Source organism: Cyanistes caeruleus, chromosome 9 (assembly GCF_971803275.1).
Source record: "Cyanistes caeruleus chromosome 9, bCyaCae1.hap1.1, whole genome shotgun sequence".
In the NCBI taxonomy this organism is placed as follows: Eukaryota; Metazoa; Chordata; class Aves; order Passeriformes; family Paridae; genus Cyanistes; species Cyanistes caeruleus.
In genome coordinates, this window is record NC_141709.1 from 30,199,324 (window position 1) to 30,224,117 (window position 24,794).

General features: G+C 39.9%; 1 protein-coding gene across 3 annotated transcripts in view; it reads right to left on the minus strand.

Annotated features, from left to right (window-relative positions):
* Positions 1 to 24,514, minus strand: part of USP24 (ubiquitin specific peptidase 24) — a 61,015-nt gene extending 36,501 nt beyond the window's left edge. The window contains exons 1-16 of one of the 3 annotated variants that reach the window (XM_086842543.1): positions 24,187 to 24,514; positions 24,062 to 24,148; positions 12,037 to 12,202; positions 11,016 to 11,083; positions 9,432 to 9,575; positions 8,798 to 8,920; positions 7,885 to 7,920; positions 7,252 to 7,317; positions 5,677 to 5,742; positions 4,805 to 4,879; positions 3,939 to 4,097; positions 2,735 to 2,849; positions 2,122 to 2,225; positions 868 to 975; positions 310 to 405; positions 47 to 208 (exon numbers count right to left, since the gene is read on the minus strand). In XM_086842543.1, the coding sequence (XP_086698669.1) occupies positions 47 to 208; positions 310 to 405; positions 868 to 975; positions 2,122 to 2,225; positions 2,735 to 2,849; positions 3,939 to 4,097; positions 4,805 to 4,879; positions 5,677 to 5,742; positions 7,252 to 7,317; positions 7,885 to 7,920; positions 8,798 to 8,920; positions 9,432 to 9,575; positions 11,016 to 11,048 (1,287 nt within the window). In that variant the 5' untranslated portion in view covers positions 11,049 to 11,083; positions 12,037 to 12,202; positions 24,062 to 24,148; positions 24,187 to 24,514. Of the gene's footprint in view, positions 1 to 46; positions 209 to 309; positions 406 to 867; positions 976 to 2,121; positions 2,226 to 2,734; positions 2,850 to 3,938; positions 4,098 to 4,804; positions 4,880 to 5,676; positions 5,743 to 7,251; positions 7,318 to 7,884; positions 7,921 to 8,797; positions 8,921 to 9,431; positions 9,576 to 11,015; positions 11,084 to 12,036; positions 12,203 to 24,061 lie in introns of all 3 variants that reach the window. The other 2 variants (XM_086842542.1, XM_086842541.1) reach the window with 2 other exon arrangements.
* Positions 24,515 to 24,794: the final 280 nt, after the last annotated feature.

Consider the following 24,794-nt stretch of genomic DNA (forward strand, 5'->3'; position numbering starts at 1 on the left):
GGCTAGATAAGATTTCATTTTGGAAAAGATAAAATAATAAACCAACCCTCTTAATATCCTCTATGCATTTGATGATGTAGCTCCTTTTGATTGCCTCTTTCACTGCATAAGCATCACTGAGGATTGTCAGGTGTTCCTCCAAGGCCTGCTGGATAAGACTACACGGTAACGTTGGAAGATGAGCCAGCTCCCAAAGTACCTCCAGAACCTGGAGGAAGAAGGGCAAGGATAGTCAGCACCTAGGAAAAACAGAGGCTAGCAACTCTCCATTTAATAAATCAGAAATCCAAAGGAAAAGCATCCACTTGCCTTGCCAGTGGTTGTTTCCACTCGTGCTTCTCGGCCAATGCGCCCAATGAGGCTCAGCAGCTTCTGCCTCACTCGGTCACTCTCTGTCTCCCAGCTCTGGACAGCAAAGAAATCAGTGTTAGAGCACCTCTGTCAGGCTGTTACACCTCAAGTGGACACAAAAATGTAATCCACAATTGCTCTACTGCAGGAAAATCAAAATACAAACAAGTATGTTTCCACCATAAGTATTTCCTTATTTCTGTTGTTGGGAGTTAAAGCATTAATTTGCTGAATTCTTTTTCAAATAATATTAGGGATTAAATATCTTAAGAAAATCTCACTGTAAGTCCCTTAGGACTGGCTACCTATATGTACTTAAAATCCAAGTCAATTAGGAATACAGTAGCAGATTAGGCTTTTGGGTTAATGTAGAAGTTAGCAATAGAAGTGTTTTTATAATAGCAAATTTCACATTTATAAAGAAAATATAAATGTGTTCAAGGCATTTGCCTTTTAGAAGGCTGGATGCACAAGTACATATCTTCATAAGGAATGTAAATTCATGTGAAAAATTACCTTTTGGATTAGAACAAATAAATGATTGAGCTGATCAGAACTAAACTTCACAGCAGCTGCAGCAATAATGGTATGTATGTTCTCAATCACAGTGGAGGATTGTCCTGACTGAAAAGGAGGAAAACACAAGAAGGTAGGTCTTTAACCCAAACAAACCAGAGAAAAACCTTAATGTAAGCATTACCCTACTATTCATACTAATAAGTGAGAATAGGAGCTTTTGACATGGTAGAAACACAAGTTCAGAGTCAACTGTCTGCACTCCTCATTTCCCTGAGAAGTCTTTGGAAGTAACTCTAAAGCAGGAAACTACAAGTCTGCCATCATTACAGCAGCCTCAAGCTGCTGCAGTGGCAGCAGTACAAACATTACCTTTTCTATTGCTTGGTGAGGTTCACGTGTGAGGTGCTGAATATTTGAAACTCTCCCAGGCTTTACTCAAAAATGAGCAATACAAAATCTCCTCCCACATGGATGTGAGCACCATGGTAACAACAGCCAGAGAGGGGGAGGAAGTATTGCTTTTTATTAAAGAATAAAAGTGAGAGAGCTAGAATCACATTTCAACTCTGCTAAGCATTAAGTGTGACTTGCTGCCATGCCACACAAACTGCAGAGCTGACCATGTTCAGTGAGTTCAGTCTAAAATATCAATATTTGCACAGAGAAGAAAACCATTTCCTGAAGTGGAAGATTAGTTTCTTGTCAAAGTTTCCATGTGTCATTTGCATAAACACTCAAACCACCTTCCCCACAGAGTGAAAAGTTGAATATCCTTAAAGTGAAGGCCAAAAAATGACTTGTCAGTCAATTATAAGACTGTACAGGAAGGTAAATGGGAATTCATACAGTTGAAGCCTGCTCTCTTTAAAGTCACATTCTGACTTTAAATCCATACCTCCAACCACAAACATTAACATCTTAGTTTGGTCTAGACAAGTATTCTCGTCACCTGTTTCAGGCCGACAAATTTTTATGCCAAGCCAAATACTTTTACAGTTCCTTAATGCTTGTTGCAAAGAACTGAACTTCATCACAGGATTTAACAGCTGTGATACAAGAAATTGCCAGAACAATTGATTTTACATGGTAAAGGAAAAAGTAAAAGGAACTCTTTGCATTAATTACACTGTTAAAATCTCAACACCTCCACATTGCAATAGAGATGTACAGATTATTTTTAAAAATCCCTTCATTGGAATGTTTACTTTTGGAAGACAGTCTAAAAGCACCTGCCTAATCTTGACTGCTTACCTGAATTCTCCAAATTTTAGTGAGCTCATCTAAAGATAATTTACTGCCCAGCAGTTCAATAATTCCCTTTATACGATCACAGTATTGTGCTTGGTCTATATTACCTGTGAAACAAAGAAAGACAACTCAATGAACATATTTCAAACAGTATTAGAGACATTAAATTAATATAAAAGAACTAATTACTTTAAGAGAGAACAAAGCTATCTTAATTTGGAAACTCTTTCTTTAGTGTTACAGACAAGTATCAGTACAAAGAAAAAGAACAAGGCTGTTTCCATTTTTTGTTTTGCTTCATACATGTGATAGCAAACCTACTGAATGTTATTACTTGGGGAGAAAAACACCTCTTTTCTCTCTGTTTTAGAGGCTAACAATATACAAACTGAGAGTAAAAAACCCCAGGTACAGCAGAAGACATCTGCACAGATGTCAAACAGAGGACTAGGTGATAGCTTCAGAATTTGCAGGATTTTACTTTATTTTGGAGACAACAAAAAATGTGAACTCTTTGGTTAATAGTGCTCATTAAAATGCATTGAAAGGGAAAGATGAGATTTTTAAATTTAAGTCATTCAAAGCATGTGCCAAAAGGCTTTGTGAGAGTTCTTACCTTCCAGAGCAATCGACAGGACTGAATTCTCCACCAGCCAATTTAGCAGTCGGTCTGTGTCTATTGCATTCTTCACTGACTTGGACACAGTGCTGTCTTCTATTAATTTTGTTACCTAAAAATTGCAAAATATAAGATTTTAACAAAAAATTCCCACCTGCATCATGCACACACACACACACAGTGAAATCTATTAAAAAAGGTTCATGATGAAGCTTAAGTGTGAATCCTGGAGTATTTTGAGTACAGAAGGTGTTTGGAATTTTTTGGGTTGGCTGTTTTTCGTGGGGTGTTTGTTTTTTAATTTTTTTTATTTTTTAATAAGCCACTTAAAGGCAAATTCCTAACCAGAAACACCCCATCATCAGTCTCTGATGCAGCACAATCTTGTTCTCAGTCTGACACAGAAAAGCTGGCCTGTGCTGCCAGGTATTTTTCTACAGATATGCCAGAAATAGGTTATCTCAGGCTTCTGCTTGTTACACTCAAATCAGTGTCCTACTTTTTATCCAATACTGAACTGATACAGGCTCCTCACTCCAGGGAGAAAGAGCACATTTCTGCTAAAATCTTCAAAAGCTGCACTTTTATAAATTCACCACGGATATACAGCATTTATGATTAAGAACCAAACAGCAGTGAGGTTTAACAACTCAATATTCTCTTAAACAGAGAAGGAAAGAAGCAGAAAAGATGGACTCTGAAACACTACAGTGTCCACATACAACTGTACTAAAAAATACAATATAAAATACTGCAATTATGTAGTGCAATGACCTGATGTGAGTGGGCTAAGACATCAATATAGGTTTAAGTCCTATTTGGGTTTTTTTCTGCTTCCTCTCGGTGGAAGGAGAAAAATGGGATATACCACAGGATGCTCAGGATTATCCTAGAGTGAATATTCAATGAATAGCATCGACCACTGCTTATAAATCAATCTAAAATTGCATTTCTTAGGACAGTGTACTTTTCAAACTGTGTGTAACTGGGAGGCCTTGCAGTAGCTACTAATACTAACTCCTGTTATATTAACTTGTTTTGGTGTTTATTTTGAACTGAGTTTTGTTAAGGCAACGTAACTTGCAAGGAAATTTTGCACCATCTCTTTTTTTAAGGCTGTGGTTTCAGTGGCTTATTAACAACCCATCCTACCTAAACACATGCTCTTGTGCACAGACAGACAGACAAAAAGCCAACCTACTTCTTTGAGGGAATTCATTTTTGCACTGAAGTGGGGGGATTTCAACATGCGCAGCAGAATGTCCAGCCGCAAGTCATCGACCGCCGTGACCAGGTCAGGTTGGAAACGCATACACAGCAGTTTGATCCCAGACAAGAGCTCAGGGATACTCACCAGTCTCTGTTTGAAACAAAACAACAAAAAAGGGACAAACAGAGGCATTGGTATTTTTGCTATTCTGCTACAGATGTCACAAAGAGTAGGTTTAGTGACCAAACAGACTCTTTAAACAAAACACAGTACCTGGTACATCTGAAAGTATTACTTGTACAGTAGGTATTTTAAGATAATCAAACCTTTGGTTAAATCTTCAGATTCTTCTCTTTTGGTTCAACAACCTATGAATACTTTCTTGTTTAAAACTAACAATTTTTAACTAAGTAAAAAGTCAATGCAATTTAACAGAACTGAATGCCAAATTCAGGGTAATGCAGGAAGTAGCCACAAGTTATACAGACACTTTGCTACTAAATCCTCAGGAGCAAACAGCTAATGCAACAGTAATATGAATTTAACAGACTGCAAGACAGCAAATATCTTTGAGTCAGAGAGTGAGCATTCAGCATGCTGCACAAAGGGACCAACCAAACCAAATATTTGATAGCAACAGTGGCAAAATATTTTAAAAAGGGTCATAAACTATATATTTACTGAAAAGGGCATTAAATGGAATTGGGTAAATGCATTTTCATTATATGATTCAGTCAGAATTCAGAACAGACTGCATTCTTGCCAGGGAGAAGAAACCTATTGTTCTAGTTTACAATGACAGCATTTCCAAGACAAGCAGGAAGTTCTTCCTAAATATTTAATATGTAAAATGTTACCTTGTCTTTCAAGTCCTTCTCTTCTACATTCTGTACATATTTAATCATTTTGTGAATGACTGGATCCAGCATGGGCTACAGAATGTGAAAAAAGGCATGACAATCATTTTAATGTTTCCTGAAATCAATTGAATTACTTGAAAGACGTGACTGCAGCAAAAGGAAATACTTAGCTGAAAGCTCACCATTACCTTACAGATAAAGCAACACCTACAACAAAGATAAAACTATCCTGGTAGCTATGTCCAGGAAAAAATAAAAGCAATTAGAGTAAGAACCCATTTCAGACCACTGTAATGCAGGTTTGCAAAAAGACAGACTGATTGCCCTCTAAAAACACATCAGTTCTTACGTGCATGTGCCTCTCTTACTCCCAGGGGCTTCTAAACTACATTCTCTTCCAATAAAGTCTTTCAGTCACTTAACAGTTTTTGGTGGTGAGGGCAGGAGTGAAGCCTGGAGTATGTTTGCACATACAAAGAGGTCCTGGTGAATTTTTTTTCCATGATTTTTGCAGTGTAAACTCTCATATCCATGTGCTTGATCTCAGCCAGAAAGTTAAACTAAAAGCAAGATCTATCCTTCAGGCTGGATTCTTTTCCCACATGGTTTCTACTGCTCAGGCTTACTAATGGCAGCAGTAAAGCTTCTCCCTGCTGCAGATGTATATGCATGACTACAGATGATTGCTTGGAAAATGAATCTGAACATTGTCTGAGCCCTTTATTCACCACCTCAGGATACTCAAAATGGTTCTTGTACTTTCTGCAATGTGAGGTTTGAAGGCTTTTCAAATTAGTCACCAGTTTCACACCAACACAGTTCGAAATTAATTTTCAGTCCTCTTACAAGTCATAACAAAGACATTTTACCTGTACTACAGAAGAGTTAAGATATTCTGCACAAACTCCAAATGGCTGAACTAATGCAGAGATTGCCTGAAAGAAAGACAGCAAGTATTTAGGTGCATATTTAAGAAATGTTTTCATGGTTAGCAATCTATAGCTTAAAAGACAAATGAAGGTGAACGAGTATTATTTATATCATATATCTCCAGTCATTTGCTATGATTGTTTTTGGTGTGCAAGTCCTTTACAACAACACACAGTTTAAGAATGTTTTACTCTATGGCACACAGTAGAGTATGTGTTATATATTATATATGGCACACAGTATGTGTTACATTTTTTTGTCTGAAATAAAAAAATGCCTTCCCAGTTTTTACTAATCTTGGTCCTTCCATCACTCTGTTCAGTGTTCTCTGACAGATCCTGTTTCAGTCACAGAAATAAACAGACGGAAAGGAACATATCACATTTTGCTTGCTCTCTACAGCAATCAGAAGTGTGAATGTAAAATTTAAGGTTAAAGCCATATGGCAAATTTCTTTCCCAAAGCAATACGTGGGAGAAAGCTTTTGTAAATGTGTCATATACATGTCAAGATCTCTTCAATGCATGATTTTAAAATGGCATCTATTGTCAAGAAATAAAATGTAGAAAAACATTTGTTTGCCAATAAATAATATCAAAATCAGTTTCTTTTCACACTAGATCAAGAATTGTGGAACTGAGTGTACAGCAGTGCAATCCAAGGCCCAAATTAAGTGACGCTGACCCAGATTTTCTTCCTAAGCAAGCAATTATTAATCATTAAACAAAGTCAAGTCAAAGTTTCTATTACAGAACTGGCATGTAAATCAAGGTTTTCCTTATTCTTCTGTCAAGCTCACATATGAACCTATCTCTATATAAAGCAGGAAATATCAATATCCCAAGAAAAGGAGCTGAATTCCCCCCAGGTGGCATGTCACTGAAAGCAGAGTGATTTTATACTGGGGGACAAGGTTCTCAATGACACAGTTTTCCTTTAGCCTCCTCATGCTCCAAAGCTTGAAAGAATTGGAAGTCTCTAGAATATAGGTTAGGAAGCTAAAACTAACCAAATTAGTCTTCATCACCAAAAATAGTTTAGCTCTGTTGAACCAGTCAGTTTTTAAGACATCGCTCTTGAAAAGTTGTTTAGGATTAGACACTGTCTGTCTTCCTAAGGATTTTTTTCCTTAAGCAGTGATTTCTGTAATAAATGACAGAAGTCAATTCACTTGCAGCTAAATGCAGATATGGGTGCAGTAAACAGAAAACCAGGGACATACTGGTGAACATACAATCAAACAACTTTGATTGATGTCTAACCAGAAGGCTGAATGCTAGCAGAAAGGTACACTGATTTCTCCTCTTTTCTGTGAAGTCTTAATTGCTCTTCAATCAGGATTCTTATGTACAACCTCATTTGACCTCCAGTCTGACAGCACTTCCTCAGGGCTCTGTGGGACTGCTGCTCTGGTACCAAAGAAAAGGTAAAAGCACTGCCAAAAGGGACATTGCTGGTTCTACATGAAGGGCAAAACGGAAAGGGAGAAGTCTCATGACAGAAGATGGACTTACCCCAAGTTCAATATCTTCAGAATTGAGTTTGGACTGAATTGCTGAAAATCCTCCCAACTCTGCAAACTGAAATAAAATAATCAGTATTACACAGTGAACTACAGTATTTTCTTTTTTAAATAAGAGAGGACAGAAAACACTCCACTGAGAGTTCCTGACATGTCAAGTGTCCTTTACCATGGAACATCCCATCCAAAAAAAGCTTCGTATTTTCATGGGAATTCAGGGAATGTCATGCAATTATACATGGTAGCAGGGTTTAAGCATCAAGCCAGAAACTCTGTCTTGAGTAAAACATGGACACAGGGAAGAAAGGTAGACCACATACAGCAACAGCTCACTGGACTGGCACTTTTGCTTGGGGAACCTTTGATGGCAGCCTCAGCTGGGCTCTCAGATTCCTCGAGTTATAGATACCATGTTAGGGTAAAGGTGCTCAGGGGAGAAGGCAGCAACTCAACAAGTTATATTTTATAAGGCAGGGTTAAAATCTCAAACTATTTTTTTTGTGGTTGTGAAAAGTGAGGAGTGAAAAAACAAGTCAGGGCAAGGTGAGGGTGGGGGAGAAGAAGTTATCTCTGAAGACCAATGAATTCAAGTGAGAAACAACAACTCTGGTTTACATTTACCTACCCTGTTTACCAGATCCACCAGCCACCCGTGAGGCTCCTTGAACAATAAGAACAGGAACAAATTAGCAGTTGCAACATCAATGCTAAACATTTGTCTACTGAAACAGACATTTGGACAGACATGTTCAGCCCATTAAGCCACATCTCAAATGGATGCACTATTACACAAATAAAACAATGTTTGTGACAGCTCCTGTGTTAAGTGTATCTGGAGCTCTGGTTGGTTTTCATGAGCATCATCCTGTTTTGGACTCTGCCTGACATCACTGTCCATGTGCTGTGGCAACAGATCACAATGTGGCTGCTGACTCACAAGCAACTGTATTTATAGCACTGTGGAACATTACTTTCCCAAAGCAGCAGATGCAGAATTTTCTTTCTATGGCCACAAACTTGTTTCCTGAAGGAGAAATCAAATCCACTGATGCTGTTTTGGACCCACCCATCTGGAACAACTGTGACAAGAGAGTGCAAACTTCAAAAACTGCCTCCTTGCCAGTGTGTTTGAGTTGAAGGTATTTTATCCTTGGCTGTCAGAAAAGCCTGAATTCTGTACTAGAACTGAACACCTGGAGTTATCCTGGTCATTTCACACTCAACAACCAAACAGATGTCAGTCCTTAGATACACAGATCCACCCATTGTGCGCTTCATGTCCAAAGTAACACACAGATTGTTGTGCTACTTTACCCATGAAAATACACCCATTTCTAAATGTAGCCTCTAACAGAGAACTGGAATAATTTGAGAGCACAAATTAATGTCTACAGACCAACATGCACTCCACATCTATTTGCAATAATTCTTGGTGACATATTTAAACTTTGTGTTACAAATACCTACTAAACAAGCAATCTTATCTGAAACAAAGACATCCACCCTAAAATTAGTTTTTAGGGCATGACCATGCTTACCTTCTGAAAAGTGGATATGGGTGAGACAGCATGCATGTTCCCCTCCCCAAAGACTTCTGCCCAGTTTCTCTGGCACACCTTCATTCGATTCTTGAAATGATATTCATTGTCGGGATTAAATGCCTTGAAAGAAAAGCCCATGGCAATGAACAGGTGCCTTATGTCAGCTTCAAAACTTATCTTGACAATATTTGACCTTTTCAGCTCAGCATTCTCCTGGCTGACAGTTAAAGATCTAGCAAAAAATAAAGCTGAATACAAGCCCTCTGCTTCTGCCTCTCAGTTCTCACCACATAAAGCATTTTGAAGCCTTTATTCTGTAGAGACCATGTCCAATAACCATGTGAGCCAGAGGTCCATAAAACAGAGAATTGAACTCAAAGTATCGATTTTAAAAAATAAACAGTAAATTGACAAAAATGTGATTTTTTTTTTTAAAGTGATAATTTTCAGAAGTTTTGAACAGCATCCACTCCTTTGAATTGTAGACAGGATGTAAAATATCTGCAGCAATCAATAGCTGCAGGTTTTAAGACAATGAACTACAACTTAAACAGCTGGAAAAAGCATCAGCTGCATAAATACAAAATACCAAATACCCAGATGTTAGAAACTGCATCAGAGAGTCAAATACCATTGTGAGCACACCAAGCAGGCCCACGGGGATGGGATCTTGTTTTACTCTTTCTGCAACCAGGTCCACCAGCAGCATGAGCATGTTGTAGATTCCTTCATGGATTTCAGTTCCCCACTTGTGAACAGCACTGGATGTCAACAGCTAACAAGGGGAAAAAAAAGGTAATTTTTTAAAAAGTTTGAGCACAATCACAAACAAGAACAAATTTATCAACTCCTGATACTGTTTTCAGAATAAATGTTTCCTTGGAATGCACTCATCACTGTCTGGTGTGTTTTTCAGATGCTCTCTCTGCACTAATGGCTTAAGAGTTAATTCAATTTGTAATTTTGTGGAAGAACACCTTAAATCACAGTTTATGACAGAAAATAAAATCTATCAAAGTGTTTCCATTTGCATGCACTAGTAGAGACCGTAACCTTTGCAAAGAACAACTAATATGAAACTAATCTGTTTGCAGATTGAACACACAACTATTAAATCTTGAAACAGGCAGCCATAAAGCTGCACTGATTCAGCTGAGGTAACCATTTACCAATTCCCACTTTTTGAGCAGCTTCTATTGGAAAACAAAGCACATGTACCAGGAGAGAGAGGTATTTAATGCTGCTTCCACCTACTGAAACATGTTCTTTAAATCTGGTTTCATGGCTGTTTATAAAGGACACTTGGCTGCTATCTGCAAATTTAACTTAATTTCTGCTGTGGCTGAACAGAAGCAGATAAAAAAGCTTAACAGTTTAAATACAATCACTTTTTGTACCATTAATAGAGTTTATTGTAAATATTTCAGCAAATTGTAATTCAGCACATCCTGAACTTAGAAATCTGATTATCCTTCTGGAGCAACAATCTATATTGTTTATTTCATATGCAAAAAATACCAAGTGATATAAAACTATTGTATGTAAGATTTGTACTCTGAAAACTAAATGGAAAAAAATTATTTTTCCCTTAAATTTCTGCCTTCCTTAAATGGAATTATATTCTCAGTATTTTAACACTAGGAAAGAGTAACTCTTTATAGGGTATTTATGTGTTTTTATACATATGGTCTAAAAACTGGGCAGGAAATTTAGGCAGTACCTAAAGTGGATGGAATAGTGGGAAGTCAATTACTTTGAGGAGCTCGACAGAAAATTCACCACAGCCCAGAGAAACACAGGGCACTGAGAACTGAGGTGAAAGATATAACTCTAAATGGATTGTGAACAGAATTTAGCAACCCTCTGAAGAAATAACAGAAAGAATAGTTAATGGAAATCTGACCAAGAACTTGTCACCAGTGGCCATATCCAAGGGTCTTTAAACCTCTTTTTGGGCTCTAGTAATTACTACAGGGCTCTTCATTTAAGAGAAAAAAACCCAAAAAGCTAAGTGCTAAAGCTGGCCAGAGTTACAAAATTGGGACCTTGTACAATTTAAATTCAAATTCCAATGATTTTAATCTAGGAAAATAATCTGAGTGTGATTCTATTCTAAGAACCCATGCAGTACTTGCCTGAAGTCTGTATTACAAAACACTATTCCCACCATGAACAACACAAAGAAACATTGAACTGACCTATTGTACCTACTTACCTTTTTAAATGCTTCAGGCATGCATCTGTCCATAAACCTCTTGCAATTCTCATCAGAATCAGAAAGACCTTTACAGAAAAGAGAGTGCTTTTTAACAGTATTTAAAAAAATTACTTTTTAAGATGACCTCAGGGATCTTGTTGCAAATTTAGAGGGAACACCAAACCAGCAGTAGTAAATGTGCTACTGTTCCTTCATAACTAGCATGCTTTTTAAACCACAAAAAGCATGACTTGAAAGAACCTGCCTTTCAGAACTAAGAATTAATTTCCCAATACCTTTTACAGCTTCTCCAAGCATTATTAGCACCATAAGTAACTTGTAACACAGTTTACGATTCATATGTTACTGATGCTTCACAGCCTCCCTCCAAAACCAAATTAAAGCACAGCCCTTTAACACAGATTGGAAACAGAGAAGCAAACCAGAACCACTTAACAACTTCTATTCTTCCAAGAGATTACAACATTCCTTTAGTCTGCCATCAAGCATGACTGAAAAACTATCTTGTACTCTCATTATACACCAGTTGTTGGGTGTGGTGCCTCCATAACACTCTTAACACCAGCCAAAGTACTGAATAAGAAAAGTAAAATTCAGTTCTAATGCAATATAAGCATTTCACCAGGGAAAAACAACACTTATATGGTACAGCAGGGATCGAGATGACAGCTTGCTTTTATGAATGGAAAATAGCCAGCACAAGAAAAAAACGAGTCAGTAATTTAGCTCTGAAAAGATGTAATTCCCACAATTATTAGAACATAAAGAAACATGTGCACCACTTTTTGAAAAAAAACTTAAGTAAACAAATTACTTTAGAGAGAAAGAAAAGAGATCAATGTTGTTTTCACAGCACTGGGTAGAACAGCTCACTGTTAACCACTTTCCCAGAGATGTGGCTGTTGTGCAGGGTGCAAGTAAACAGCAACAAGATTAAAGTGAAAGACACAACTGCACAATATTCTGTCTCTAACACCCTCTGAACAGATAATCTGTGTAATTGTGAAAGGGAACTTACCCAGTCTTGCCAGGTAGGTGGATGCAATTAGGCACTTGCCTAGAGACTCCTCCCGCTTGTAGGGTATGGACCAGTGATCTGTCAAAACTCTGCTCTCCAGTTCATACAAGTTGGTTGTTGGAAACTCAATCCCTTCACCAGAGCAATTCCCATTTTCATCATTTTTCTGTGGGTGAAAAAAACAAAAAGTCCAAGTGAAACAGTTTCCTAGGCACATTAAAGGGTTTAGAAAAGGCAGCTGTGCTTATAACAAGCATGTCAAATTCTCAACCCTGAGGCTCCTTGTGTTTTTCAAAGCAGAATTTAATATTTCAATTTGAAGGGATTACATACCTGGATGTATTTCGTGTAAGTGATAACTACTATGTTTACATAACTAATTGCTAACTAATTGCCTATTTAAGCAGCAAATCTTGTTCCATAGCATATCAGATCCTAGAGCCAGGTGATAAGTACTTCCAGTCCCTGGGAGACTGCAGAGTATGAATTTTGATCTCCATAGATCTGCACATTAATCCTCTGCTCAACAACTCCTGTAGAACATGGGAATAATTAAGGGAAGCCCATTTCACCCCATCACATTAGAAATACAGGATACTGTTTCAGTACATCAAGATTTTCTTTTACTAATAATCTAAAGAAAAAAATCTATATCAAAGACAGTTGTCCAACAAGGTAATGTAATTATCCTTCTCCTGAAGTAATAATGAATTACTGGCAAGTATTTTGGAAGGTAAGAGGGAAAAGGCCAGCAGGTGACTGCAGCTAAGCTTTACAGGTTTCCTTGCTAGTGGCACTAAAGAGCAGCTATTTCTGCGCACAGGACACAGAATCACCCCCAGCTCCTCACCAAGTGCCATATGAGGTAACTGCCTCAGCAGCGCCAAAGAAAGAGTAGACAAGTTATTCATTTATTTTCTTTTGTTTATTTTTTAACCTCCCATAGATGCCAATGCGTCAAAGAGTTCACATGGACTACCTTTCCCTGCCTCCACAACAGCAGGCAAAGCCAGCAGGAGAAAGGACAGAATGTCTGGATCAGGCCTGGCAGCGAGCAGGAGCCACTGTCGGAGACAGTGGAAAACAAGAACAGTGATGGTAACAAGATCCCACTGAGAAAGAAGCCAGGGACATGGAGGGAGGAAGGACAAGCAGGAAACACATTGGAAAGTAAAAACCAGACACTGTCAGGAAAGTGAATAGAACAACTAGAAAGGAATAGACCAAAAGAAAGAACTGAACTCTGGAGGAGATGGTATACAAAGAATAAAATCAATGTATACACACACAGAGTGCTTCCAGCTTTCTCACTGTATTTGCTATTTGTAGGATTAGACCTGTTTTAAAAAAGCAAATGTGTCATTCACCTTCATAATAGTTCAAAACTATTAAGCCAAGGGAAAAGCAATTATACAGAGCTTAACCTTTAAAGTTCATGGACAGCACGCAGGCTGGAGTTAATAACGCTCTGGAGAGCAGCAGGAAAATTTATAGGAACAGAACACTGCTTAGAAAAAAACACATACTGGTGTTTGGGAAATAAACTGCCACCCTTCTCCAGCTCCTACTAAACACTTAGTCCTCAGTTTGTCTTTATGGGAAGCTGCACTTTAGCAGACCTGAATATCAGCTTCTGAAACTGTGGTCACCTGATCCAGCACTGTGCATGGAAACCTCAATGTAATTCCCATCTAGCAAATCATACCCTGTTTAAATACTTCAGGTTTTAGAGAAGGGATGTTTGAAGGTCTACATGAAAAGACACTGAAATTATTTAGAAGTATTTTTTAGCAATTAAATTGTTAATTATACAGCTTCTGTAAAGAACACCCATGCAGAAAACAAAACCATTTCCTACAGAAAATAAGTGTGCAGTTATAAAAGAAAGTGCTCACAGTAACAGAGCAGGAATGAACTTTTAGAATAATAAAGGCAGGCTGAGCATAACATAAAGACCCAATTGCTGGGTGTTCAAGGACTGCAGTTCAGCCCCAAATTGTAGCCAAGGAAAGCAACATTTCAACAAATGTTACAGAAACAGAGCAACAGTTGTTTCATCCCTGGAGGAAAGTATCCACATTAAATAAACTGAGTGACAGCACCTGGTATCTCAAGAGGTGCAGAACAGCAACGCAGACCATCAACTGTAGCTGAAAAATTCCACTTCTTGTTGTGCTTTCCCATCTGCATCCAAGCAATGCTGCTCATTAGTTACTGTTTCCACACAAGTGATTGCCAGGGTCCATGACACAGAAATTCATATGGAAAGTGAAATAATACATGTCCTTCACTGTACATTCAGCTCCAACATTATCACAAATTATGCTTAGAACATCTATTGTCAGATTGACTCTACCAACAGTGCAGTGAAAAGATGGTTTTACACAAAAAATGAGTGTGGTATTGGGAATATTGCTCTAATAATAATGGGAACTATTTGCATTGAAGGAGCATGCTTTTGGCACTTTCCAGGAATTAGAGGCAGTAAGGCTTCTTGCTTGACAGTGCTCTGCTAGTAAAACCATGTGCAGAAAGTATCAAGTTCATTTATTAATTTTAGAACACAGCACATCCACATAGCTTCACAGCTACTGTGAAACTTGTGACAGTCTTAAACACACACCCAGGCAGTTTAAAACCCAAATTCCCCTCCAAACCATTAATAAATTTAACACTCTGTATTTCTGGGAGATTACAGCTATGTTCACATTATATTAGTGCAGACTGAGTTGTGTTTCTTAAAACAAATCTACTACAAGAAACAGTCTCTTTATACTGCTGCTCTTTCATAATTAGTGTCTCTCTGCACATGAAAAAGCCCAAACTGTTCACCACCCAAATTTAAATAAATTTGGGCACTGCTCTTTAAAGTGAGGGATTTATTACCAGCAGCTGCTGCAGCAAGGTGAAACATCAGCTCAGTTCTTGCATCATCTTATGTTGGCTGGAGAGCTGCACTCTACTGACAAAACTCCATAGAGGAAATAAAAGATTTTGAAGAAAAATTATGGTCTATGTGAAAGTAAACAGGATACAAGGCCATGTCAGCTTCACAAAAAATGGCTTTCTGAATCTTGGCTTTGGGGAATTACATGGGGTTTTAGGGTTTGTTGGTTGTTTATATATATGTGTATATATGTACATATATATATATAAAGTTATCTCCCTCCTCTCAAATTGGTGACTTCAGAGTAGTGTCTGCCAGTTGATGATGATCTGTACCAGGACTCTGCAATTCTGGATGAACAGACTTGCACTGCACTGGCCCCAGACATGATAAGGATTTGTAGGGATGTTCTTCTATAGAATAGCAAAAAGCAAAAAAATAAAACCCAACCCTAGACTTGGTAACCAATGGGTCATCCAAAGATAAACTGTCTAAAAGGCTCCTACAATCACTCTTTTCTGCAGTAGGAAGTCATGGTGATAAATCTATGACTATTTCTGCAGCTGAAATTCTGAGACCAACAAACTTGCTGACAAACTTTTAATATAGTTTTCCACACCCTCTGATATATCTCATATTGCACAAAAGCCCTGAAGATCCCCTCATTCTAACAGTCTTGGCTCTTCTGGCTTATTTTCAAGGTGTGAAAATGCAGTTGTGGCTAAACACACACACAGGCTCCCAGGAGAAATACCCTCACAGGAACAGGCTCAAGCACTGATTCAAGATTCCCTCTCAGGGGACCTGGAACCTCCCAGATTTGCTTGCAAGGCTGAATAAACAAAAATTGATCAACATCAGATCAATAAAGCATTGCTTAAATGTGTAACATAAAACTTTCTATTGAAGAGGAACACAGAACAAAGATTAGCGCAAAAAGTGAAATATGAATTAACTTTAATTGCCAAAAGGTCACTGTTTAAAGCTTCAAAATGTATTCATGCAGTATTCAGCTAATTAACTCATCAAACACTGTTTAACTAAAGCCACTGACAGTTCTCATTCCAGTCACTTTATGTACAATAAGAAGGAGTTTAAGACTTGTTTTGATTCTAATTGACAGCCTTAGTAATGAAATTACAGTCAAATTATAATTTAGATTCGTTAATTTGATTTTGATAGGAGGCTACCAACAGAATCTATTATCACCATAGCTAAGTCACATTATGTGCTCTTGAATCCAGTATAACTTGGGAAACAAAACCACAAACTCACGTTTCTTTCAACAAGCAACAGGATCAGACTTTCTAAGACACCAGCAGACCAAGCAGTTACCTCCACCTCCTGCCTCTCTAATAAGTGATTTTCACGAAATAACCATCGTTTTATAGCCAAGAAAACAGATTTTTAAAGTTTCATTGCATTACTACAAAAAAACAACCACAAAACCTTGTTATTATGTACCTACAAACAGGACAAAGTTTAATTGCTCTGAAAAGCAGTAATGAAAATTAAGCATAAAGCCAGAACCAGCAGACAAAAATTTTAGGTTCACTTTTCAATTTTTTTCACAGACATAGTCAACATAAAGAAATCAATTTCTGAATGCTACAGCTTTTCCAGCTGCCAAGTGTCAGCAGGGATTCTCCCCTGTGCCACAGCACTGCTGTACCACTCACAAGTGTTTGCAGAGCACTGCAACGCTCAGATGGAGGCAAGGTGAGAGAAATACATCAAATACCCATAAAAACACAGCATTTCTCTGCTCTGATATACTGTGCCCATCAATTTGTGAGAGAAGCTATGAATCTTGAAGTCATGACCTGACAGTCCCTCCACCTGCCAGACAATTGATTAAACCAGCTTTTACTTTCACACCAGGATGTCAAACCCTTTTTTTTTCTTTTAATTAAGTCCTAAAAGGGAGATATTCTGTTACCTAGAACTGAAATGCAAAGGTAAGAATTCAAAGCCATTCTAATAACTCAAAGCTACCACCTTGCACTTAACTAAGAACAAGGTATTGAATGTTTAAAAACAATGCTCACATTTTCATACCTGGAACCTATTTGCTCTTTATAAACTGATATTCCAGACAATTAAAGCAATCTTGGTCTCCTCTTGTGACTATGTCAGTACTGCTAAGACTCAAAAAATGGTGTCATGTATGGGATTCGTGACACATTAAACATAATATATACACATATACAACATATACATTTTTTATATAGATATATAAAATATATACATATAGATAAAACATTATGTTTCTCATCTGGCAATAAGAAAACCCACTGTGATTTCCTGAATGTACTGACAAACAGATATTTACTTGTAAAGTATTGTCATAGTTTTTAACTGTTTTAAGTCCTAAAGAGATACAGAATTTCATCCACAGATGAAATTTTAAGTCCAGTAACAGAATTGTTTTTGCTAATGTTCTGATAAGAGAACATAAGTTTGTTGTGAGATACACAGATGTTTTGCTTTGTTCTTTCTTCAGAGAAAAGAAGCTCTTAAAATTTCTACTATGGACTACCTTACACAAACAAATGCAGTCTTGTCACAAGAAAAAATGCCAGTATTTTGTCATGCTAAAATAAAAGAATTATTCCAATCTAGTACTAAAGGAAAATAAATCCTCCTTTACAGACTCCACCTGACGCTGATCTGGACTCTTATCCCATCATAGAGATGCCCTAAGAAAAAAACAAATTTATTTAGTGAACTTTCTCAAAAAGGTTTTAGACACTGACCATAACTGAGAGTTGCACAAGGACATTGTCAAGGATGCATGCTTACACTAAACCCTTAGTAGCTGTAAAGGATTACAACAAATTATAACCACAAAAACCCTATGGCTCCACCTTCCCTCTGACCCCCATCTCTCACAACCAAAAATTGTTTAAGATGGGAATTAAGAACACAACATGAATTTGAAAAATAAAAATAAATTCAGCAGAGCTGAGAATTGACTCAAGAGTTTCTGAAAAGATGGGTTGTACTCTCTCCCTGATTTCCAGGGTGATGGTGTGTTGTTACCAGGCAATACTCCCTTGATGTACTTGTCTACTTGTTCGAAGATAAACATAGTCCTGAGCATCACAGCAAAACAAAACAACTGAGGCTCTGTAAAAATAGCACTTGAATTAAAACCTCCATTTGAAAATACAAAAAAACATTAAAAAAACTCCTTAAAAAATTCAAGGAGCCTCTTTGCCCTTTTATACTGCTATTACCACAGTATTCAGTGAAATCTGAGGCAGAGATTCACTACAACCACTTTTGGGAATGTGTTTTGGAGTCGAGTTGTAGGTAAGGGAGAGGTTGTGGAAAACACTGTTAGAAATGCCATTCATAAGGAACCAAGAAAACACTTATCTTCCATGTGTTTTCACTATTGCCTGTGGATATATTTAAAAACTTACTCTATTAGTGTAACTACAAACAGCCAGACACAGAATCAACACCACTATTCCTCCCAAGCCTCGAGTTTTCATAAGCACAAAACCCCATACTTGTTCCTAAATAACCCAGAACAACTTGGTGTGATAGCAGATAAACATTGTGCTTTAAAACAATAAAGCCATGAATCACAAACGCTTAACATTTCAGTACTTAAAATTAAGTCAATACTTGTATCTCCCTTTGCCAAAACACCAGGAATTAATAGAGAAGTGCTGCAGAACCACTACATAAAGTATTTACTGTAACATTTTAGTGACCAAAGGTCAGGCTCTGGAAAGGAAAATTAATTCAATAATGCTGCTAAACACTCATCTATACTTCTACTGAAGTACAGTGAGACAGAAACCAGAACTCACAAAGCAGCTGATTTTAACAGTGTATAATTACAAAATTGTGACTAACTAACATGAAAAAATGTTTAAGTGCCTCTCAAGGTCGTTCTGCTGGGCATCAGAAAAGCCAGAACTGTTGTAAAGTAGTGGCAGGAAGATCAAGTGGCAAGAAACACTGGGAACATTGGCTTTTAAAATTAATTTTTAATTTGGCCCCTGAAACATATATACTAAAGGCTATTCCTACAGCAGCACAAATGCGTGTTTTTTTCAAAATAAAAGCTTACAAAAGAAACAGGCACTTCCTCTTTGCCCTCCTCATACAAAGAGCTACTGTTCCTTAATCCAAAAGCAATCCAAATGATTTGCTGGAATTAACTTCTAACACTGGCTAATTTGTTTTTATTCTCATTCTTCCTCAGTATTTCACTTCCTTATTAAACAGCTGCCACAGAATAGCACTGTAAACTGGGAAGATGACCAAAAAATGCTTCCAGAGGACATTATACCAGAGACACTTCCTGCCCAGCTGAGAACTTGGCTGTACAGAGCTGTCTCCCACCTTCACTGACCCTGCAGGCATCACCTTCACCAATGAACCAGTAATAACAGAGTGCTCCTCTCAATCCAGCAATTACTCTAACGATCACATTACATGATAATGACTTTGTGAGTTACTCAAAACAAAGCTTACATTTAAAATGAACCAGTTGCACATCTCAGTATCACCCCTACTTCCCTAACTTCATGTAGCATCTCTATTAGTCTGTGCTATATCAAGAATGAAACCCAGAGTGTTTTCTTACAAATGCTTTCAAGGAAGTGTTAATGGAATCAGAATACAGAAAGAGGTTCCACACCAGGGCCACTCATTTTTGAAAACAGTGATGCTGAAAACCAGGAGTGCTAAAATACTAATTCCACTTGACATTGTAATGGCATCCAGCCAGGGACTCCATGCCAGAATCCACCACAGAGCTTTATTTGATTGCTTAATTGTTTTACAAGGCCAATTCGTAGACAAGCCACACTGTAAAACTTCCACACGAGAATGCAAGAAATACTCACTTTTGCAAAGCTCAAGACTACTTACAAGAGAGGAGACTGACTTTAAATGTGCAGAATTGTAGCGTGAAATCCATCTCCTTTGCTTGAAGGCTAAATACCTTCTTTGTCTTTAAATAAATACAGCTCCTTCCATTCAAAGATCAAAGAACTTCACAAGCCTAACGTCCATGGTTCTCCTAATAAAGCACACCCCATTATCCTCATTTTACACATTAAAAGCTAAACCAGAGGTAAAGTTACACACCCACCGTGACGCAGCACATCTGTGGCAGAACTGCTTTCAGTCCTGAGCTTTAATAATGAGGAGAGGTAGGGTTTGAACACCACAGTTCTGCAGCATGACTAGTGAGAATGTTCCTGGCACTGGCACTCGCTACAGTCGCTGGCCTGTTTTTTTCACAAAATCCCTTCTCTTGCAGTCAAACAGCACCTCAAAAGCAATCTTGGAGAAGTTTTATTATAAACCTTACCTAGTAAAATCTGGCATGTATGAGCTTTTGATCCAGTTCAACTGAAAAAACATAAATCAAAAGAGCACATGCTGAAGGGGACAGGAATAGCCAGGGGGTAATATAATCTGTTCATCACAATTTAGCCAAAAGGTCATAGTAATGGCTCTCAGAAGCTTTTTTAAAAGCAAATTAAGATTGTTTTAGTAAAGGTTATACAAACCATTGATATATGTTTAATATCTTTACCTGCCCCACCCAACAATTTCAAGTTATTTGGTCACAATCCCCACATTCGTGTAGCCTCCTCCACCCCGTTCCTCTGAGACTCATTAAAGCCAGCAATTGTGGCACTTGTGGCAATTCATGGACACACTGACAGACGTTGTCATCACACTCATTTATAGTCTTGCCTTAAATTATAAGGGTTTAGCAGCAGTTCATAAAGCAGCTTATCTGTCAGTCAGATGAAGAGATGAGCGTAGCATCCTTCACCCGCCTCCCAAGCTCAGAATCACACCGTGACAGTCTGCACGCTGCCTGAGGAATAAACACAGAAACCCCGCATCCTGCCAAAATGCAAGATTTACTTCTGTCAGCAGACATAAACATAGAAGTCTGTGTGTCAAACACACAAAGTTACCTCTTGGAAAAGCAGGTGACCTCAGTCTGTCAGTGTGGTTTGGTGCTACAAAGGGCAAAAATTCCAACCAGCTGTAAACCTCAAGCTGAACTTCCTGCAGTTTCAGGAAGACTGCACAAATGAACTGAAGCCCCCTTTGCATTTCCAAGTTTGTCTGGCCTTTTTCTTTTGACGAGTTAAGTGTGGTCATGATACCAGCATCAATGCCAAAGGCACACCACAGCTATTAACCTAAAACTGAGGTAATTGGGAAACATCAGCCTGCTGAAACTGAAGTTTTAACCTCATGAAATTGAAATTTATGCACATCTCCACCTCAAGCCTCATACAGAAAGCAAGCACAGGGAATATATGGGGCCAGTTCACAGCAGCTATCTTGTTTCTGATCCAGTTACTCCAAATTCAGGCTTCTTAAACACTTGCAGACAGCCCTGAAGCCCAGCAGTCTGGACCACTGAAAGAGGATTCACACTGATTTTTAAAATCTTATCTACAGAAAACATGTTTTAACTAGTATGATATGTATCCGGTTGCTGTGCTTCTCTCAAAGAAAACCACTAGACAAGCCTTTCTTTGATCCACATGAATGCTGAACAGATTCTAACATTATGTAATAGAGACCAAATAAGCATATGCAAACATAATGGATTCATTACTGATTAGGGAAAATGTAAAGTGTTTAATCATTCATAGACCTATTCTTATATGCATGCTAAAGTGTACTCAGCCAAAAAAAACATGTCAATTCAAAGTACAGACCTGTTATACGCATCTTGAAGAATGACTGAAGCATCCTTTTTATTTTTAAATTATAACATCTAATCCTAACTTTTGCTCATGAAGCATTAGACTGGAACATTTTACTTGGGGGAAAATTTCTAAGAATTGCTCTCCTGTGATTTATCTCCTCTTTATCTCCTGTTGCTGATATATAAAATCCAAAAATCTAACACACCACTTCCTCCCCACTGAAGAAAACTGGTATTATGAAGAGAAGGAGGAATACACACTCAAAGAGCTGTTAGAAAGAGAGATGATACTGAGAGGAAGAAAACCAGAAATAACATCTGAATTACCACAAGACAGCAGGGGGTACAATATGTTTCACCATAATGTGTATGACTACAATGAATAATATAGCTGCTTCTGCAATGGCTTTCTGTACAGCTTCATATGCCATAAGCTTCTGCTGAATGGAAAACTACTGATTAACCTGATTAATTACTGATTAACCACTTGAAGAATAGCTGTAGCTTATTAAATGTTATGTTAGATCACAGCTGACGAATTTAAAAAGCCAAGAACTGACCATATATCACTTTCCCTCTTTCATAAAATGTATATCAAAAGGTGTTAAACTGTACTGCAGTGTTAGACAAATATGCACAGGCAACAATTCCAATCTCAGGACTTTTACAGATGTAACTCCTTTATTACAAAAATACTGTTTTGCATACACGTGCAGGAGTTGACAGATGCTCATATGCAAATGAATCCAATTACTAAATTGAGGCATGAATTTATATAAAGTTTCATGTAGCAAGACACCTCAATCCTCCTGAAATGCCTGCTCTGTGCAGTGATTTACCTACATTGAAATGTTTTGACTCCTCTCCTGTGGGTTAAAAAGAACACAAGTCAGAGCAAACAAGAACGTGAGTGGCAAAGGAAACTATTATAAAGCATAAGTAAATTTGATCAGAAATACCAGATGAAATAATGGGGGGTGGGAGAATCCTCTGAGAGTTGTCAAAGTGCCATTTGTAACGGGAACAAGAGCAGGGAAAAAATTGCTTCTCTGAAGTTTACACTGACAGCTTCTCTTGAAATGTCACACTGACAAGCCAGACTGTCCCAGCTATAACTACATCCAACCCAAATGCCAACAAAAACTCTCATTCACTCTCAGTCCTCCACAGGAAAGGCTGGAAACCAGTTCCCTGGCGCTTCGGTCAGGGCAGTTAAAGAGCAGCTCCGTCTCTGCGCGGCACACATGCCATCCCCGGATCACCTTACCCCACAAGCACACATCAGCAGCTTAGAGGAGCTCAGGATCTAACCCAGTTAATTCAGTGAGCAGGATCACCTATCTTTATTCCACAGGGCTGGACGTCAATACGCCGAGGCTACGGATACGGATGATCTGTGCAAGTGTAGTTACGCACCAGATACGCCCATGGATTCTTCACGAATGTATTTATAGACACACACACACATGCATGCACAGAAAGGGAGCACTTTTCTGGCACAGAAAACCCTCAGGATACTCTTCATTGGAGCCTGAGAGGCTACACGAGGTTCCCTGGTTTTATTCATGAGCTTAAGCATCTGCTCTTGACCACTTCTTGAGACAGAGACTGCGCAAGGTGGCCCTTTGGTATCACACAGGGGGGCTTGCAGCTTTCAGTTGAGTCCCATAGTCTGGACACTACTAATTAGCTCTTTTCTAACGAGCACTCTGTGAAGTTCTGGGAAAAAGACCAGGAGGAGGAGGAGAAGACTTTACAGGAAAGCACTGGAAGACTGTTCTGACAGCAAGGGGAGTACCATGAGTGTATCTGCTGGCTGAAGAGTTCAGAGTTCTGGAAGAGGATGGAAGAGAGAGAAAGGCAAACAAGGAGGAAGGAGAGAACCTGGGAAAAGCTGACATTCTCCAGCACTCCTATCTACTTCAGTTTTGTTTTAGAACACAGCCCTAAGTTATGAGTTAAAGCTCTGTTCCGAAAAACATTTGACCTCACTGCGTTCCTACTTCAAAACTTACGCTCAGCTTATCCAAATAAAACTGTTCATAAAGTCATACCCACACTGCGCTTTCTTTAACATTGTGCAAACAGTTAAAAAAAAAATAGACAGCCCTTAGTCACCGGGATTATGCAAGAAGGCGCAAGAGGGGGAGCGAAAAGCAGAGCCCTACGGTAGCCACACATTCCTGGAATGCCAAGGGAAACCCTGGGTGCGCTTCACCTTGCAGCGATCGCAGGGAACGGGCTCGGGAGCGCGCGGGGCGGGCGGCGGGCGGGCGATGAGGGGGGATGAGGAGCCCCCGGCCCGGGGACTGACGGGGGGGGGTCCCCGGGCACCTCCCGCCGGCCCCATGTCCGGGCCGACCCCCGCCCGCCGGGCCCCGGCAGCGGGGAGGCTCCCACCGCCCCGGGACCCCCCGCCCGCAGCTCACCTCGGTCTCCACCACTTCGTGGTAGGCGGGCGGCGGGTCGAAGCCGCCCCCGCCTCCTCCGCCGTCCCCGTCGCCGCCGCGGGGGCCCTGCCCGCCGGCGGGGGAGCCGTGCCCGCCCGGCGGGCCCTGCCCGCTCTCCATGGGCTCGTAGCCGCCGTAGTGGAGGCCGGGCCGCTCGTTGGTGAGCAGCGCCACGGCCTCGTTGATGTCGTTCTTGGCCAGGCGCAGGGCCTTGCGGATGGCGGCCGCGTCCGAGAAGCCCATGCACAGCAGCGTGGTCATGTGCTGCTCCTCCTCGCTCTCCATGGCCGCGCCGGGGAGCGGGGCAGGAGGAGGAGGAGGAGGAGGAGAAGAAGAAGGAGGAGGAGGAGGAAGAAGAAGCCGGGGCCGGGGGGGAACCCCCGCGGACCGAGAGGCGCCGGGCTCAGGCGCTGCCCGCCCCGCGCGCCGCCATGTTGCCGGGAGCGCCGCTCCCCTCCCGCCGCCGCCGCCGCCGCGGCGGCCGCCCCGCCCCGCCCCTCCGAGCGCGCCCCGGCCCTGGCCCCGCCCCTCCCCGCTCCGCCCCCCGCGCGCGCCCCGGCCCTGCCCCAGCCCCGCCCCCGGCCCGGCCCGGAAGCGGCGGCGAAGCCCCGGCCGGGGAGCGCCCGCCGGGCCCGCGTCACGTGACGGGGGGGGGGGGAATGAATGGACCGGCGTGGGAAGGGGGCGTGGCCCAGGGGCACGTGAGGGCGGG